This window comes from Syngnathus typhle, linkage group LG1, assembly GCF_033458585.1.
Source record: "Syngnathus typhle isolate RoL2023-S1 ecotype Sweden linkage group LG1, RoL_Styp_1.0, whole genome shotgun sequence".
NCBI classification, from domain to species: domain Eukaryota; kingdom Metazoa; phylum Chordata; class Actinopteri; order Syngnathiformes; family Syngnathidae; genus Syngnathus; species Syngnathus typhle.
The window spans coordinates 15,155,648-15,174,001 of NC_083738.1; the positions used below are offsets into that span (position 1 = coordinate 15,155,648).

Here is an 18,354-nt window from a genome sequence, read left to right on the forward strand (position 1 = left end):
GAACATGGAGCTGTTGGTGTTCTGGTACAGGCATCACAGACTGGATCTGAACGCACTCAAGACTGCAGAGATGATCGTGGACTTCAGGATACATGCTGCCCCTCACGCTGTCCATTTGTCTAGTGTCAACCATTGAGACTTTCTGGTTTCTGTTCTCACTCTTCTCTGAAGTGGATAGTGTTCCTAATAAACTGGGTTTAGAGTGTGTGTAGATTGCATGGACCACAACAATACACAAAGACCAAGCGTGACTTCAGAAATCAGTTTATAAAACAAAAGTGGTTATTATTTAGTATCATATTCCATTACATAGTCTGTGGAAGGAGAGTGGTGCGTCATCCTTCTATTTTTCTTTACTTTGTCCCATCCACCTTGTTGAGGATACAAACGGAGCATGATGCATATACAAAGGCTTGTAAAGACAATCAAATCAACAAAGTTACGAGAATGAGGAAGGTAGGCTGAGGGACATGTGCAGCAGCTTTACGACAAATTCGCCACCAAACAAATGACGTCTGTGTTTGGTCTCCTGGCGACAACCCAAACGAAGCGAGGCAGCTGGGGACTATTGTCTGAAAAGACACATTTCAGCAAATACGTTAGTCGTGGCAATTGGAACTCAGATTGAGAAAATCTTTTCCCTTGTGAGGTAAAGCAACTACAAAAATTTTATCATCAAAGTGCTAGCCACCCGTCATTTACCAAAAAAATGGCACCTTTTTTTCCTTTTTAAACATTTTGAATAGGACGCTTCATACCCCTGCTTGCTTTTCCTTAACACTGGCCACTAGCACAAGTTTATTAAGCTAAAAAGGCGCCCGGCCATTGAACACAACACGCATAAATAATGAGTTTGCATTTTGCTGTTTCAACACAAAAAGGAAGGGAACACAAACACTTACAGGGCCAATAAGAATGTCGTCATGGTAGAAGAAGGAACATGTTCCAATGTGTCTACTCTAATTGTTTGTTTGAAAGTGATATTTTACACGAAACCCTTGAAAGCAGCAGCAGCATTTGCAACATCCACAACAGACCTTCGAGCTTCATACACAAAAAATACCACCACCTTTGTCATCACATGAATATCCCAAATTCCACAATGAACAATAAGTATATGGAACAATGTCTGTCGCACAATGCAGAAAATAGAAAACAGGTCTGTACATTTTCCACCAAACTGAAGAAGGCTATGCTGAAAAGAAAGCTGTGCTGATCCTTCAAATTGTTTAAGTTCAGTTTTTAAAAAGTGATTTTGTCATTGTGTACCCCCCCCCCCCCCCAATTCGAACAGTTTAAACCACAAAGACACTATTGATAACATGAAATAAATTAAAAAAAATAAACAAAAACATTTTACACTGTCTTTTTTTGGTTTGTATTTCACGGAAAAGTATTAGAGCCACACAGAGAAGAAAAACGCAAAATAGGATGACAACAATAAAAAAATGTACAAGAAATAAAGGAAGAAAAAAAAAAGTAATTTTAGCGTTAAAAATACCACAATAAGCGTATACTTTTAATACAGTATGATGATAGTAATAATAATAATAATATGATAATGTTCTGATAGATGAACACCCTGATCAGTATGAGCTGCTGAACACAATTGTGCAAAAGGCTTCATTTTCCAAACATTCCCAGTTTATTGTCATATTGTCAATTTTCGCACGATTTATTTACTTCAGTGTGGCACTAATACTTTAGCAGAAGCTGCATTTTTGTAAATTGGATGGCACACAAACACAAAGAAGATATCAAAAATCAATTTTCTTCAAAGAAGTGCTACAAGGATGTTATGAGTGGATTTGTTGTCTCTTAAAATACAACTGCATCTGAAAAAGGGGAAGAAAGGACTTTCCTTGGTGAAAAGATAAAACAAATAAAAATCTGTTTCTGCTGATTGCTAGGGGTGCAACGGTACAGATAACCCACTGTACGCTTCATACATCGGTTTTTGTGTTATGTTTTTTGGTACAGTTTCGGTCCACCTTTTGTGCATACAGAAAACACTTTTTTCTATCAAAGTATTGGTTTATTTTTCTTTTCATAAGTTTTTTTTTTTAAAACCTGGCAATAATTTAATTTAATTTCGTCCTGTGCTGAGCTAGACCAAACGGTTCAATATTTTGCCATGTACCTTTACACCCCTACTGATTACTGTGGTACCTTGAGGTCTGAACAGAAATTTTTCAATTCTGACATGGACCAAAATTTGGGTGAAAAATGTGCCCCAAATTTCAACCAATTTTGGCAGCTTCAACTTTAATGAAGAAACATCTCCTTTTGGCTTGGTCTTTAAATGTGTTATTGAGTTTTTCTGTCTTGATCAACAAAAGGAGCACTTAGTTCACGTTAGGTCCTTGTGCTAGCAAGCGAGCCGCAACAATATTTTTGTGCAAGTTTCACCATTACATTAATGTCATGTAATACTTGTGTTTTATTGTTTGAAACTGACCCAGGTTCGATGTTAGAAATGGGGGATTAATGTCCCTTAAAACAATTCCTGTACAATTAATTGTTTTTCAAGTGGTGGCAGTTAAGCTTTTGGAATGAATGATTCTTTTGATTACTTCAAATGACTCTTTCTAATCTAATCATATAAGAAAAGCTTTCCAGAATTTTGAGTGGTACTGTAATTCATCTCAATTACGTTTTCTTTTTTAGGGGGGGGTAATACTTCAAGGTACCACTGTATTGAAATTATGTTAACATAAATTATTTGGTTTTTGTGGTCATACTTAGATAGCACTGGATTTAGATGTAAACCCAAATGTAAATGCACGTACGTGTATATATATATATATATATATATATATATATATATATATATATATATATATATATATATATGGCGTATATATATATACACACACACATATTTTAAGTGCGATGATGGTTGGAGGCTCACTGGCTAAGACAAGCAGCATCTTGATTCTGGTTGTGGCCTCATTGCTTGTTTTTGGCAGCATCTGCTTAAAGTTGAGGGCAGCGAACGAGTGGACCGCGCCACCCCAGGCATGAATACATGAATATGCGGTGGAGGCTCCATTCCTGAACTGTGACCGCAAAGCTCCAGGCAACTTTTCCACTGTTTTGAACACAAACAAGCATGGGATGGGTGTTTGTTTGAATGTTTAACATTTCATTAGCTGAGAGATGCTACTGAGAGGCGGCTGCGACAGAGAGCCCACCAGGAAAAGCTCGCTCTAATTTGCTGTCACGGACGCCGATTTCCTCTGTAGATTTTTCCGATTTTGCATATTTTTTCCCCTTCACCTTGTTTCAAATGTATGCATAAAATATGCCCAGTGGCTCCCAATTGCCCTAAAAACATGATGCATTTTGTTCAGTGGTATGAGATGTAGGCTGTTTAGAAACTTAACTAACCAGGCATTGTTAGAATGTACTGGTACTCTTTCAAGGAGGAAATGAACGTTTCAAATGAAAATATTGTGTTATTATGGTTGCACTGTGAGACCACCACTTCTCAAAGCATCAAATGTCAATAATGTCCTTCTTCTGATATATAGGCGAATAAAACCTTTTAAAAAAAAATCTACTGGTGGAGAACTTAGGAGTAATTAAAACACTGACTTCAGCGAGCAACTTTTACTGGTTTGTGAGGGAAACCTATCAAAATGGTCATGGCCTTAAAATGTATCAAACATGAGCATGAGCAAATGAACAAGCCCATTTTCTACTACACGGTATCAACACTAGTTATCAGGGCCCTACTCTCTATTGATGTTCGATTTTTAAAGCCATGTACAAGTCAGATGAAAACAGCACATGGGATGATGATCGTGTACATGCCAAAATAAACAAATAAAATCCTGAAATAATTCATTTAGTGTGTGGTAAGTGTATGAGAGAGAGAGAGAGAGAGAGAGAGAGAGAGAGAGAGAGAGAGAGAGAGAGAGACAGAGACAGAGAGAGACAGAGACAGAGACAGAGAGAGAGACAGAGACAGAGACAGAGACAGAGACAGAGACAGAGACAGAGACAGAGACAGAGAGTATATGAATGTACGTATGAGTCTCACTTCTTGAACTGAACTAAATTGAAAATTTTCACCGACTATGAGCAGGTCATGTATGTATTAAATGGTGTTCACTGTATTCACACTCGCGGCATCCAAACACTTTCCTTTCCCAGCACCAGAAGGAACCAAAAATACAGCGTATTGCAATCACTTTAAAGCAATCACACACACTCGGCAGGCTATGGCAATTACCGTGCAGCCTCACATGAATACTCTACCATAAAACTGACTTGATAAAATGGGGTTGAAAGGAATGTGTCAAGCCAAAGTAAACAGCAAAGTAAAAAGTATAATGTACGTCGTCAAACTAAAACTGTGTCACATGCTATGAAGTATCAGAGTGGGCAGTGGCCAACTCTGGTAGCTTTGCGGGATAACTCAGACTCTCCCAGTTTGCAGTCAGTATCTTGTGTTTGTCTGTTTACAGCTTCTTCCAACTTGGCTGTTGAAATTCCTTTTAAAAAGCCATAGGGTGTTTTGTTAAAAGCAATCAGTCTTCTTTGACATGCTGATGCTGTTGTCCTTGGTGGAAGTGTAAGCGGCGTGTAGCACCATTAGACTTAAAACATCTTTTTTCCTATGATTGGAAAGAGGACAATACAGTATTTTGTAAAGACTAGCAGAAAATGTCTAAGGCATGAATGACTTGATGCTGCTTTTTTGCGACACAGTGACAGGGTTGTTGGGAAGTCATCCGGGTGATTTTTGGCGCTCATGTGGCAAGCCTGTGAGGTGGGGTCCATCATCGGCCTTGGTGGTTCGTGTTGTGGCGCGAGCGGGACCTTTCGAGGACTGCGCGCCGGTTGTCTGAACAGAAGAAGGAAAACAAATTAGAACCATAGAGTGGAGCCTTTGTGTCCTCATTATGCAGACAGAACAAGTGCTCACATGCAGATGCAAAGTGAGCTGCAATAAATGCTGAATGGGCAACATTTAACACATCATTTAATACGAAACATCATGAGACACAGTAGTGTAAAAGCCTTTTCGATCGGATGAAAAGAGTTTCCTGTAGATTAGGGTTTTGGAGCCATTTTGTGGCATATTAGGGAAAAAGCATAAAAAACGAGAATCAGTGAGGTGTAGTTGATTTCAAAACTATGTTCCATGGAAAAGTGAATTTGTAAATAGAACAAACAGTTCCTTGTTATGATGGCTAAAAAAAGCTTCAAATTTACTTCATGAACCAGATTGACTCCTCTAGATGGCATTGTCTGTTCAACATTGGGTAGAAAGTATAGACTTGTCATTTTCTCAAACCACATATTCTAAACAAACAGTGTCATTTAGAAGAGTCGACAATAACGAACAAATAAAATAACTGATTCATGAAGCAAATTTGAAGCTCGACATTTCCAGATACAGAATTGTTATTTGCTGGAATTGTATTGAAGGAATTGTTTTTGTAGTTCCAAAGTTCAGGTTGATTCACACTATACCCCACTATTTATAATTCATGCTCAGATTTAGCCAAATCAGAATAATCAAGCACTGGGTTCTCCAAGCATGCACGCCTGCGGACAATGCCAGCCGCTCCCCATCCGTTTCGCAAATGCACGTTGCTGGACACAAGTAGGAAGTTCCTGGAGCTGACGAGCCATCATGGTGACAGTGCCAACAGAAGGGTGCCAGCCATCCCAGACTGGGCACACTTCTATTACGTCAGATAATGAGCAGAGTGATATCTTCACGCACACTAATACACACAACAGAAGTGCTTCCTGTTTGTTTTCCATCTTCCCAACATGCAGATGGTGCATGGGGGGGGGGGGGGGGGGGAGGAAAAAGACAGATCAGTGACTTAGCCGTGCATGGACAAACATCATCACTGCTCATCAACACAGTCACCATGATGTCCACAGGAGGAGAATTACTTCCCAAAGCATCAATAAAACACACAAAAAGGATGGTAAATAATGAAGCACAAGGAAAGGAGTTACTCTATGTCATGTTTAGTCAAGTGAGTAACTTATCCATCCATCCATCCATCCATCCATCCATCCATCCATCCATCCATCCATCCATCCATCCATCCATCCATCCATCCATCCATCCATCCATCCTTTTTTCTATACCACTTGTCCCCACGGGGGTCACGAGCATGCTGGAGCCTATCCCAGCAGTCATCGGGCAGTAGATGGGGAACACGCTGAACCAGTTGCCAGCCAATCGCAGGGCACATAGAGACGAACAAACATCCGCACTCGCACGTACACCGAGGGGCAATTTGAAGTTCCCAATAGGCCTATCAAGCACATTTTTGGCATACGGAAGGAAACCGGAGTACCCGGAAAAAGCCCAAGCAGGCACGGGGAGAACATGCAAACTCCACACAGGGCGAGCCGGAGATGAAATCAAACCCGCACCCTCTGAACTGTGACGCGGACATGTAAAAACAACTGTAAGAAGTGAAATCACAACAAAATACAGACACTGATGAACTTCAAAATGTAAGCATTTCATTTTATGAGTTACCGACAAATTTACCAGAAATGTGTGTGTTTGTGTGTGGGAGGAGTGGGATAAACTTCACAGACTACTGACCATCTCTTGGAGGTAGGGCATTAAATCAGGGGACACTTGTATTTTGTACAACTAATACTGTGAATAAAATATTTTTTTTCTAGGTCAGTGCTGAAATATACTGGGACTTTGTTTAGACTGCACCATAAACCGCAAAGAGTATCAGGTGTCATTTAGAGGTAAGGACTTAACTTGGGAGGTATGGGTGGTGGCAGGGGCCACTAGAATGAATGAATACCGTTTCTTTCCGTGTATAATGCGCAAAATCTAACTAATTTACTGTCCTAAAATCTGGGGTGCGCATTATACATGGGTACAAAAATGTTTTAAATGTTTTTTTTTTTTTTTAAGAAAGTCATGGTACAACAAAACCAACAACAGGACTGACCGACAAAGACGTGAAACAAAAAGACAAGGTGACAGGAACAGAAACCAAACAGACATCATGACATCATCCGACGGTGAGCGAGGGGCAGACAGGACTTAAATACAAAACACGTTACAGTGATTGAGGTGACACAGGAAGAGAGGGGCGACGCGAACAGAAACTATGGCAACCTAGACACATAGCAAAACTGGGGACGAGACATGACAAATCTCCCTCGAAATCAAACTTGAAATCACCTTTCTTCTTGTTTGTTGTCAATCGCGCATCGCATTCAGCCATCCTGCCCAACACACTTAGTCAGTAAAATTCGTAATTGACGACACATCGTTTGATGCGATGGTGCAATCCTTGATGCTGTGTTATTGTCAAATATTGTTTGTTTTTTAATCTCCATCGTGGACCGGACGTCATACGGAGGCAGTATGATTGCGCATGCGCACTATGGATCCGATGCACAGAACGGATGCGCAAGACACGTCAGCTATATAAAGAGCGAGAGTTGTTTTCTTCCTATTAGTTTCGATTCACAGTTTAATTAGCAGTTTCAATCAGCAAATAACAAAATGCGTATTACAGGTAATATTTTATTTCACAACACTTTGCCTTGTTCCTTTCGTCTCTGCTGTTCACTTCAAACACGCTCCATACGACCGCAATGCTCTCGTATCAGACGCTTGCTCGATCACCTGCTCGTTTGCTGTCTGTCACAATGTACCCTACACAAATCCGAAACATTTGTTGCGGCTCCAAGTCACGACGAGGGGCAAGTTTTGGTTTCCAAGGGTGTTTTTATTCCTCTTCAACGTCTCTCCCATACAGAGCCGCCTTTTTCACGTCCGCACGCCTTTTTCACATGTGCGCACGGAGCGCGGTGGTGCCTTCACGGGCAGTCGGAGAAATCAACGGCAACAAAAAAAATACATCCAGCCTATTTAAGACCATACCAAAGACTATAAAAATGGGACCCATTGCCTCCCTGCGTGTGTGACGATCATTGGGACTTAAAAAAAAAAAAAAAAAAAAAAAAATAATTTAATTTTTTTTTTTTTTAAATTGGGTGCGTGTTATACATGGGTACAGGCTTTTTTCCAGCATCAACATGACATTTTTAGGGTGCGTATTACACATGGGGCCGCATTATACACGGAAAAAAACGGTAATAGAAATTCGACCGGGCCTTTATAGAAAATAATGCAGCACTCTTTACACTTCACCATAAACTTCATGTCTGTTTTCCATGTTGGTATCAGTCATATGTGGTTGTAGTATTCAATGGACCATTTTAAATTTACTAATGTCAGAAAAAATGTGTCGGTTTGAGGTGCGACGCTATTCAAGTGCAGTATTTGCAGAGGTCATGTAACTGAATTTAATGCAAAATCCTTAAAAGTGCAGCTTCAATTGACAAAAATACAGTTGGCAAATGAACTGCAGAAATGCTTGAATTGTTTTCAATCCGGTCATAAATATTCCTTAAGTAGTCAAAGGCATGCATGGTAGCCTACTAGTTGTGCATTTACAGATGAAGAGTTGAAGTACACACAGAGGCTTTTGTCAAAGGCCTTTATAAAAAGTGACAAAAACTCTGTGAGAGCTTCTCAGTTTACTTTTTTCTCTTCAAATTGTCAGGTTGCTTGGACTCAATTGTACACCTCGAGCACATACACACTTCACGTTCGCACAAAGGAGGCGAGTTCTATTCTAAAGCTGACATTCTACTTCAAAATTTTAGAGCCTTAAGATTTTTTAATCATTCCTGATGCTTTTTTATCTGACCTGGTACCTCGTTTACCTGCTATCTCACAGAGATTACAAAAGAAGTGCAGAAATTTCCGCTTACTGGACTCGTCTTACTGTCTTGCTGTATGTTAGTGTAGCGACCGCTACTACGCATTATCTAAAATCTGTATCAAACTACCTCTACGTTTTGGCTATTCATTTTGTTTCATGTTAGTAGAGTAGCTGTTCATTGAGAACTTCCGGTATTAGCATCCTAGGTGTTAGCATTGTAGGATTGTTCTACAAAGCAAACAACTCCCAACATACGGTATGTGTCAAAAACCAGATTATAGGTACGCAACAGGCCCATTAAAACATACTGTACTCCTTATTGGGTCTGTTTTGTTTATTTATCGTCATTAACTGTTGTGTTTATATCAACCTGTTTGCACCATAACTATTCTAGTGCATTTTGGAGATAAGATTATCTAAAAATGTAAATACAGATGTATATAGGATATGCTTGCTTCCCTTGAAATCTACATGCGAATACGTTGAAAAACTGAATTGGGTACTTAGACGTGTAATGTAAATCGGGCCTCACTGCATCGCTTTGAAGAATTGTGTTGGGAGCACACAAGTTTATCCTTGCGTGTATATCGTGATGATGCCTGCCACAATGGAGAGCTTCTGAATAAGACAAGGGTAATAGAAGGAGGAGAGGATGCCAATATTATTAAACAGGCAAGGCAAAGGCCTCAAGCCGGCACAGTCAACCTACAACCCTCTCAGGCCTCCAATGAGGCGTAATTTCATGTTAGGGTGGACGATAGAGAACTCCCGCCAGATTCCCTCCTTCTATCATGTTGACTTTTTTGTTCCCGTCATCTACGGCTAATTGCACAGAGTTACATCATAATAAAACGCTTTTATCTGCATGAGAAGAGCTGGCACTCATCCATTAAACGCTTTGAGCATGGAGTACCTAGTGGGATTACCCTTTAGTGGTCATCATAAACAGGGAGATTTTGGGAAAGGATTATGCTGCTTTGGTTTCACATTATCTGGATAGCATCTGCTTCTGGGCTTCGAACATTGCACGCTGCCATGTGGAAGCTGGTGCCACCCGTGGAACTGGAACTAAACTTTATAATGTTGAATGGGACGAAGTGAAACTGACAAATAAAATCATTGTCAATGAGCACGGAGAAGATGCTCACACTGAACTAAATTGCTAATGGGTAATGGTTGGAGTCAGGATTCCTGATGCTGCTCACTAGGAAACACCTCCTTCAAGGCATAGATCACAAAAATACAATACAATTGAGAAAAAAAACAACTTTTTTTATAATGCTGGTATTATACGGAATCCTTGCACCTTCAAAAGCTTGTCATAGAACAAATTTAAACTAACATATAAAAGGCTTTTAAAAATATATATTTTAGTTCAAACTATTTTTTCATTTACTTGATAAATCCTGATGGGAAAACATTGCAAGACGAGGCATGGGAAATTTGCAATAAGCATGCACCACTTACTCAGAAACAAATAAATTCAGGACATTATTTCACTGTCACTTCCTATTTCAGAATCGCTCTCTTCCTCACTGCATCTGCTGCTTTGATGAGGTGCAACATCATAAAGTTGATTAAATCTTAGGCCCGACACAATGTGTTTTGGCTTGCTGTCAAAAGAGAGAGGATCTCTAGCAAGTGCCATAACCTTCAATCACCTATTTTCATCTCCCTTGCACACTTTTCTTCATCTTCTTCCCACCTCGCCGAGCTCCAGAGTAATGGAACTCCCTATACGGAGACGAGATATGGCGTATAAATGGAATGCGGGAGAGAGGAGCTATTTCTTCCTGGCAAAAGTTATGGCCCGGGTATCGCAAAACTACAGTTGCGGCAAACACAGCTCCTAATTCAGCGGGAAGAGTAATAACTCCCAAAAAGTATCGCGGGATAGAAAATAGCTCAACTGGAGAAAAAACAGCATTGGCTGGAAGAGAAAAAGGGCAAAAGTGCTATTTTGTATTGTTTGTTCACCATGAGTTAAGAAGCACATGAAATGAAGATGGAAGATAGGAGTCGAAAGAAATTCATGATTAAGGATGTGCGCAGTGTATCCCACCGGGCATCTTGATTTGTTTTGTATCCTAGTAAATTCGATTTTAATCAACCACCCCCCTTTTCATACATATAAACAAGCAGAAGGCTCGAGACAAAACACTTTTACCCATGTTTTGCACACAAATGACAATTGGGATTTCAATATAATAATTTATTGAAAATACTTAAGTCCAAACTATGGTAATTAAAAGTTATCTAGTATAAATTAAAATAAATATTTTCAAGTATTAGTAAAGCGCATTTTCTGCACAAAATATAAATACTTGCACACATAGTAGTAGTAGTACTAGAAGTAGTAGAAGTAGTAGTAGTAGCAGCAGCAGCAGCATCAGCAGCAGCAGCAGCAGCAACAGCAGCAGCAGCAGCAGCAATAGTAGTAGTAGTAGTAGTATATTTAATTTCTTTCCATAAATTTCACCACATTGTTATTCTGTGTCAAATATTTCTCTAAGGTTAATCCTAATGTTTCTTGAGAGCTCAAAAACTGTACCCAAAACTTGTTTCTTGCCCAAAATCATTCCTCCCCTCCAAATTGTTGTTCCTTCTAATCCATCAAATCTTCTCTATCGCTCAACTTCATACTCAACTCATAAAATAAACCTTTGCATACAAACAAGTGCTGTGATTCTATTCAGAGCTCAAACGTCGGGTGAAATTACCTTCAGTGCGTGCTTTCTCCAATATTTTTGTTGAGTGAGAACATGTTGTACCGTGGCGGCACATTGGTGGAGTAGGTTGCATTTACACACATTAAGTCTGGCCATTCGCAAAAAAGGAAATGAAAATTTGCCCTGATGTGACATTTTTTGAGTGGCAGTTCAAAGCCTAGTTTTTGATAAAAGCAGCGTGGAATTTAAATGGAATCCAGGGGTAGGAAGTCAATGCTGTTTTTGAGGAGGAGGGTGGTGGTGGTGTGGTGGGTGTAGTCATTATGGAAGGTGGGGGCTATAATGGGTGCATTCACTAACTGGGTCAGGCAGCAGCTTCGCCAGGCAAGCACATCACGGTACCCACTGAGATAGAGTGGTGATAGAGACATGAAGAGATTAACCACATCCCGCGCTGTCAAAAGTGATTGCATGTGTTATGGTCACCGTGCTCTCTGCTTATCACCGTTTATCTCAACACACTGTCAGATAAACTCTGCTTGCCCCTCGCATTCGTACACAAAGCGTCAAAGCGGGAACGTGCATGCCAAGCCTCAATACTGGGAGCTTTTCTCTTTGTGTCCACTGAGTTAAATTCCTGTTGTTGGGATTTTTATTGCTTTCTGTGCTTGTCGTGTTGCGGTGTCAAATCAAGGAAGGCCAGTTTTTTGGAGTAAACTGGAGGTAATGTCAGTAACAAGGGAGGGAGGATTTACCAGAGGAAAACCACACATTGGGAAAAACAAGACAAAACACAGGATGGGAATGTGTACATGTCAGAGAAGGAGAGGGTGAATTTCAGTATCTTGCCTCAGCATGTTTATGCAGGCCTGTCTTACCTCTGCCATGCCACCAGAACGCATCACGCACGAGGATTGCAGCCCCCACACTTGCACATCCTCTGGCATTTGTACACTTCCTTCATATTTAAGCAACACAAACTGGCAGCAACAACCACAATCCTGAAGCATGTCTTGCAGTAAGCAGAGCCACGAGAAGGTAGATATAAAGCAGGCATTAGGCCAGCGTGCTCACAAATGTAAAACACAGCCAATTTATATGTCATAATTGTGGACCATCGCAAATGCTGCTATCCAATGACTCCAAATCAAGGTCCAAATGTTGCTTTTCCATTTTAGAATAAAATTTCTTTGGGTTTTCCATGTGTTTCATTGATATGCAAAGCTATATAATGCATATGTTCGTGTTGTTAATGACAGTTACAAATGGAACTCATAGCAAAATAAGACACTTGAGAAATTAGACTAGTAGAAATGTACATAAATGCAAGTAGAGAATTAGAAGCTAGTAGAAGCAATGAACAAATACTCGCATGACAGTTCTCAGGGTGAAACAAGTTCCCTAAGAGGTCATGAAAATGCAAACCCTCAACCTAAATAGCCTTCTTTGCACGAAAATAAACAAGTTCCTGTTGATGCATGAGTCCCTGAGATCTTTTTGTGGGTCCTGCCATGACAGACATGGCCTTACTATTTCAGGTGGATGAAGCATTCATTGGATTATACTTGACTAAGAAACAAGGTAGCTGCATTCACATAAATCTAAACTACACTATCACAAAAGCATAGGCAAATAAAGATGGTCCCAATATGTTACATCAAAGGGTTGTTAACTGGAAACCAGCCAGTGGAGGTTGCCTCAATTAAACCAAGGGCAGGACAATCAGCCTAGAACAACTCACCCCAAGTACAGTTTAATACTTTGATTATTAATGTCCTATTGTTTGTAGTTTATATGCAATTTGGGCATCTTGATTAAATAATCGGAAATAGGCACTGAATTGGAATAGGGCACAAGGCCTACAGTATACATCCATGTTTAGAGAATACTGTTGTTGAGGTTATTGTGGCATACACCCCACAACATCATGTGTAATTGTGGCTGTTACCTTCTATGGCAGAACATTCAGATTTCTGGTCTGACAAAAAAGTAAAAAAAAAAAAAAATGTGTTACAGGCAGTGTGAAAGGGGCTAATCATTCTCTTTGAAGCTTTAACAATTCTCAAGTTGCCGTTTGGGCTTAAGAGAAAAAAAAATCCTGAACCCGCTCCACTTAACTGGGTAGAGTTATCTGAACTATTTCATTTGGCATTCTGAGAGGGAGCCTTGGCACACGTGATCCAAAAGAAGTGATATACAAAAACAGTTTTGCAGTCTATCAGCGCCTGAGGCAAAACTTCCAGCCCTGACTATCCTGCTCAGCTGTAGCATTTTAGGATGCCGGCTTCAAACTAAGTAGAAACATGAAAGAAACACATATTCTCAGGAGGAAATCCCCGCTCACCTGCCATTTGACTTGTTTTTTCAAACTTTGATGCAACTCACAAGTATTGGCCGTACCCTTTGAGGTGCCACGGGAACCTAAAATATGACTCCATACTTAGTTAGCTGATCTTATACTGGACATTCCGCTTTATTTTGAGGCCTCTGTGGCTTCCCGAACCTCCCGATGACCACGAGGCATGCATGAAGAAGCACAGACAGAAGCACAGATGGAGTGAGGCGCCAAAGCCTGCTTTTTCCTGACCTGAGCCAGGAAGAGAGAGTCATCCATCAGGCCAAGGAATACTGGTGCCTAGGGGGGCCTGTCACTGATCCTCTAAGACTGATTGGGCCTCTGCGGGAGGCCAGACCACCTGACTACATTGACATCAGTGTCTGGCTTGCTCTACTGGGGCTCGAACTGCGTCGCACTGAGCCAAAGCAGTGACCTGCTTCCGTTCGGATGCTATTTTGATCACAGATAAGATACCACGCAGTATGTGAGAGAATTTTAGGGAAACACACACACAAAAATTCATTCGGAGATGGAAAATACTGCTTGTTATATTGCAATGGCTAATACATGTAGTTTGAAGCTAAGACGTAAAATGTGGAATTTGTTGATATCCAAGGTTATTTCAAATCCTTCACTTTGAGTGACCGTGTTACAGAATTGTTTGCTGTCCAAAAAGCATGTATCACTAAACTGTATATCTTTTTTATCTGCAACTTTTTTCCTTGTTACTTAGTCAGCATTTTCAGAAAGCTCCAATATTTGGCCTTGTATGAAACACATCATAATGGAAATATATTTTTATTACCGAGGGAGCTTTGAGTGACACTGGCAATGAATAGTAACTTAAGCACAATTGACAACTTAAAAAGATGGTATGCTAGGATTTCCTAGCTTTCAAATAGATCTCCAATGTGCAAGCTTTAAAGCAGATACAAAATGTAACTATATTTTTTCTTGCCGTACAATGGAAAGCATTTATTTTGCAACGATTGTATTATAATGTCAATGCTTTATTCTGTTGTATTACTGTAATTCTGTAAAGTGCTTTGTTACAGCTGCAATTGTTCTGATAGCACTATAAGGGCTGAGTATTATTGAGTGTATGTTAAAATGCAGAAAACTTCATTAACTGCATCCCTCAGAGGTAAAATGCATATTTGACATACATACATAACAGTTGGTGGCAGTGAATGGTTTGGATTATCTTGGAAAATACTTCTATATATTAGAATAGTACTACTTTGTTTTTGAGCTACGTATGCACTTTTCACAACATTTTCTTGAGCTAGTCCCTTAGCTTGTGTTAACACTACTGAAGAACACATACTACATTAGAATCACGGTTCTTGCGATAAATGATTTGTAGCATATATATATATATATCTGCCTCTCATTATGATGCAGTACCAACTACAACCAGCAAACGCGTGGAAAGGGTCATCTTACTATCTACTGTATTAAACAGATTAGTTTGAGTGAGGCTACCTAATGAAATGTACATTCAGTGAAACAGTGTAAAACTACTAATGAAGTGCAAAGTAAAATCTGACTTGATGACTTAATTGGCCGATGCGGCCGAGGCAAGCTGCATGATTGACAGGTGTGGGCGTGGACGGAGCGCTAGTTAGACGAATGAAAGCCAATATATAGTTTGACAGACAGAAGGTCGCCTAAACGGCTGGTTGGGTCCGGCGATAAGGTAAATCGGCTGATGGATCACCAAGCAAATGCGAGACGAGGAAGAAAGAAAATAAAAAAGAGAAGAAAGGCAAAAAGCCAGCAGACAACAGATGATGGGCTGATAAACACAAATGGATTGTGGTGATAGGTGTAGGAGCGGGGTGAGATCCATCAGTTCTTCTTTTTTTTCTATTTTGACTTGGCCGAATGGAGATGTTCGTGATGTAGATGGCAAGATAGCGAAACATCTCAATCCCGATGATCCCTGATGCTGCCCTATCACATTTACTGGTGAGATATATACTATACTATACACTTTACAAGACATTAAATTATTGCTAACACATTAACTTTGTCCGTCTGCATGAAACACTGCACAGCAAATAATTCACAATCGAGATGCAGGTGTGACAGATTCACCTGATACATCACAATCACGCGAGCAAATTGTACAGGTATAATTGGTTTAGTTTGTACGTACGTATGCACAAAAAACAGAATACCAAATAACACAGCTATGGTTCACGGACCTCCAGTAGTCCCTGGAATCTCGTTTGGAGCCCGGCCATAGGGAGCATAATGGCATTGGATCTGGATTTGGACATGATGTAATATAGAGGAAAATTCAAAGGGATTCACACATTTTATTGGTATTTAGCAGGATATGGACCAAAGTTGTGGGAGCCTGTGAATGCAGAAATTTTATATTTATTTGAGCACAACAAAATGGAAGCCCTGGCAATTTGGTGCCTCATTTCTGCTGCTTGTTTATAACTACAAAAAGGAAAACAAGGGTATTTGAAATTTATAGCCAAAAGGGTGAATGTGTGTTGTATGTGGAGGTGGTGTGTGTGTGTGTGTGTATATGGGGGTGCTTGAGGGACACGCGGGGGCGTGGGGCGCGTCGTAGGAGCCCCGATGAGTGCGGCAGCGCTTATAATAAACAGGAAAAGCTAAAAAAGCAGGCCCTTTTGGAAGAGAGGCATCTCTCAACATCCGACAGCTTATAGAGCTTCGGCTCCACAATGACACCTTCACCAGGATGACAAACAAACACACAACACCCACTTGATCCTCCCGAACACAAATAAGTTTGCCGGCACATGTTCAAAATGCTCCCTCCCCCACCATCACGCATCCACACATATAACGTGTAAACATATCCCCACACACTAATCCGCTTGGGTGGCAAGACGATATACAACAGTTGGAATCTTAGCATCGCATTGACAGTATTAATACCAATAAAAACAAGGGAGGCTATAAAAAGATGCTGCATTCCCTCCAAGAATTTGTGTTAATGCCACGTCGTAGCTGCTCACTGTGGAAAAAATACGGTGCAGGCTGCATCTGTACGAATAGTATTGGATTGCTGTCAAAAAGTGCACGCCACTTAAAATAAGATAGGGAAGCACAAGTGTTGCTTTTGAAGATTTTGCAGTGTATGTGTCAGTCCTATGGAAAGAGATCAGTACTTGTTCCACATAAGTTGACATTTTTGTCAAGCAGCAAGAATCTCTAAATAATGTCAAATGTAGAGGGAAAATGCAAAAACACTTAACGAGCCAAAAATGTGACACTTCCAAGGGTTCCAGGAAGATGAAATTCATATTTGCTGACATTGGGCGAAACACACACATTTCCCTGGAGTGGTCGCCAGTAAATCGCACGGCCAGTCTTTCACCTAATCACCATTATCACTGTATGGTGGCAGTGACCAACTCAATGAGCAGCAATTTAGCAAATAGTGAACAAGTCATGTCTGTCACACTAATCCGTATTTAAAAAAAACAAAGCTAAATTAACTTAGCTTAATGCTAACAAGTGATACGGAATGCTATTCACATGTTAACAGTTGGCATCAATAGCCAGTTTTAGAAGCGACTGATATCTGAACACAAAGGCACAACACATTGAGACATATAATATTCTAGTATGGTGCAGATAAAGCGCAACAAAAGAACACTGTTTACCATTATAATGTATTTCGATTTTTTATTTGTTGGATTATGACATGTCTATTTCAGAAAAGTGTGCGTGTGTGCTTGCACACAGGGCGTTGTGATGCGAAGTGCAGTGGTGTTGGAGTAGTAGTGCTCTTAGTTAGTGCATGTTAGTGGATCCTGTTTGTGGACTTCAGCTCGGCGTTCAACACCATCGCTCCTGACATCCTCCAACAGAAGCTCATCCAGCTTGCGGCGCCTGCCTCCACCTGTCAGTGGATCACCAGCTTCCTGACCAACAGGAGACAGCGTGTGAGGCTGGGGGGCATCACATCTGACACCCGGACCACCAATACTGGAGCCCCTCAGGGGTGCGTCCTCTCCCCACTGCTCTTCTCTCTCTACACCAATGATTTCTCCTCAGGTGACTCTCCTGTGAAGCTACGACACCACTCTCATTGGGCTGATCCAGGACGGTGATGAGACTGCGTACAGACAAGAGGTGGAGTGGCAGGTCCACTGGTGCAGCCAAAACCACCTGGAGCTGAACCCGCTCAAGACCGTGAAGATGACATTGGACTTCAGGCGAGACCCTTCACCACTTTTACCCCTCACTATCCGCAGTAATACTATTCTCTCCACAGACACCTTCAAGTTCCTGGGAACCACAATCTCTCGGGACCTGAAATGGACCGGCCACATCGACTCTGTCCGGAAGAAGGCCTAGCAGAGGCTGTACTTCCTGAGACAGCTCAAGAAGTTCAACCTGCCGCGAGAGCTTCTGAAGACCTTCTACACTGCCATCATCCAGTCTGTCCTCTGCACCTCCATCACTGTCTGGTTTGGATCGGCCTCCAAACAAGACTAGCACAGACTGCAACGGACAATCAGGACTGCAGAAAAGATCAATGGAATCAACCTCCCATCTATCCAAGACTTGTATCTGTCCAGGACCAGGAAACGTGCAACGAACATCT

General features: G+C 40.8%; 1 protein-coding gene across 8 annotated transcripts in view; it reads right to left on the minus strand.

Moving 5' to 3' along the window:
- Window positions 1-248: 248 nt before the first annotated feature.
- The window catches only part of diaph2 (diaphanous-related formin 2), a 314,194-nt gene continuing 296,088 nt past the window's right edge, over window positions 249-18,354 (minus strand). For all 8 annotated transcript variants that reach the window (XM_061273960.1, XM_061274039.1, XM_061274125.1 and 5 more), the window contains one exon: window positions 249-4,852. In XM_061273960.1, coding sequence (XP_061129944.1) covers window positions 4,788-4,852 — 65 coding nt within the window. In that variant the 3' untranslated portion in view covers window positions 249-4,787. The remainder of the gene's footprint in view (window positions 4,853-18,354) is intronic.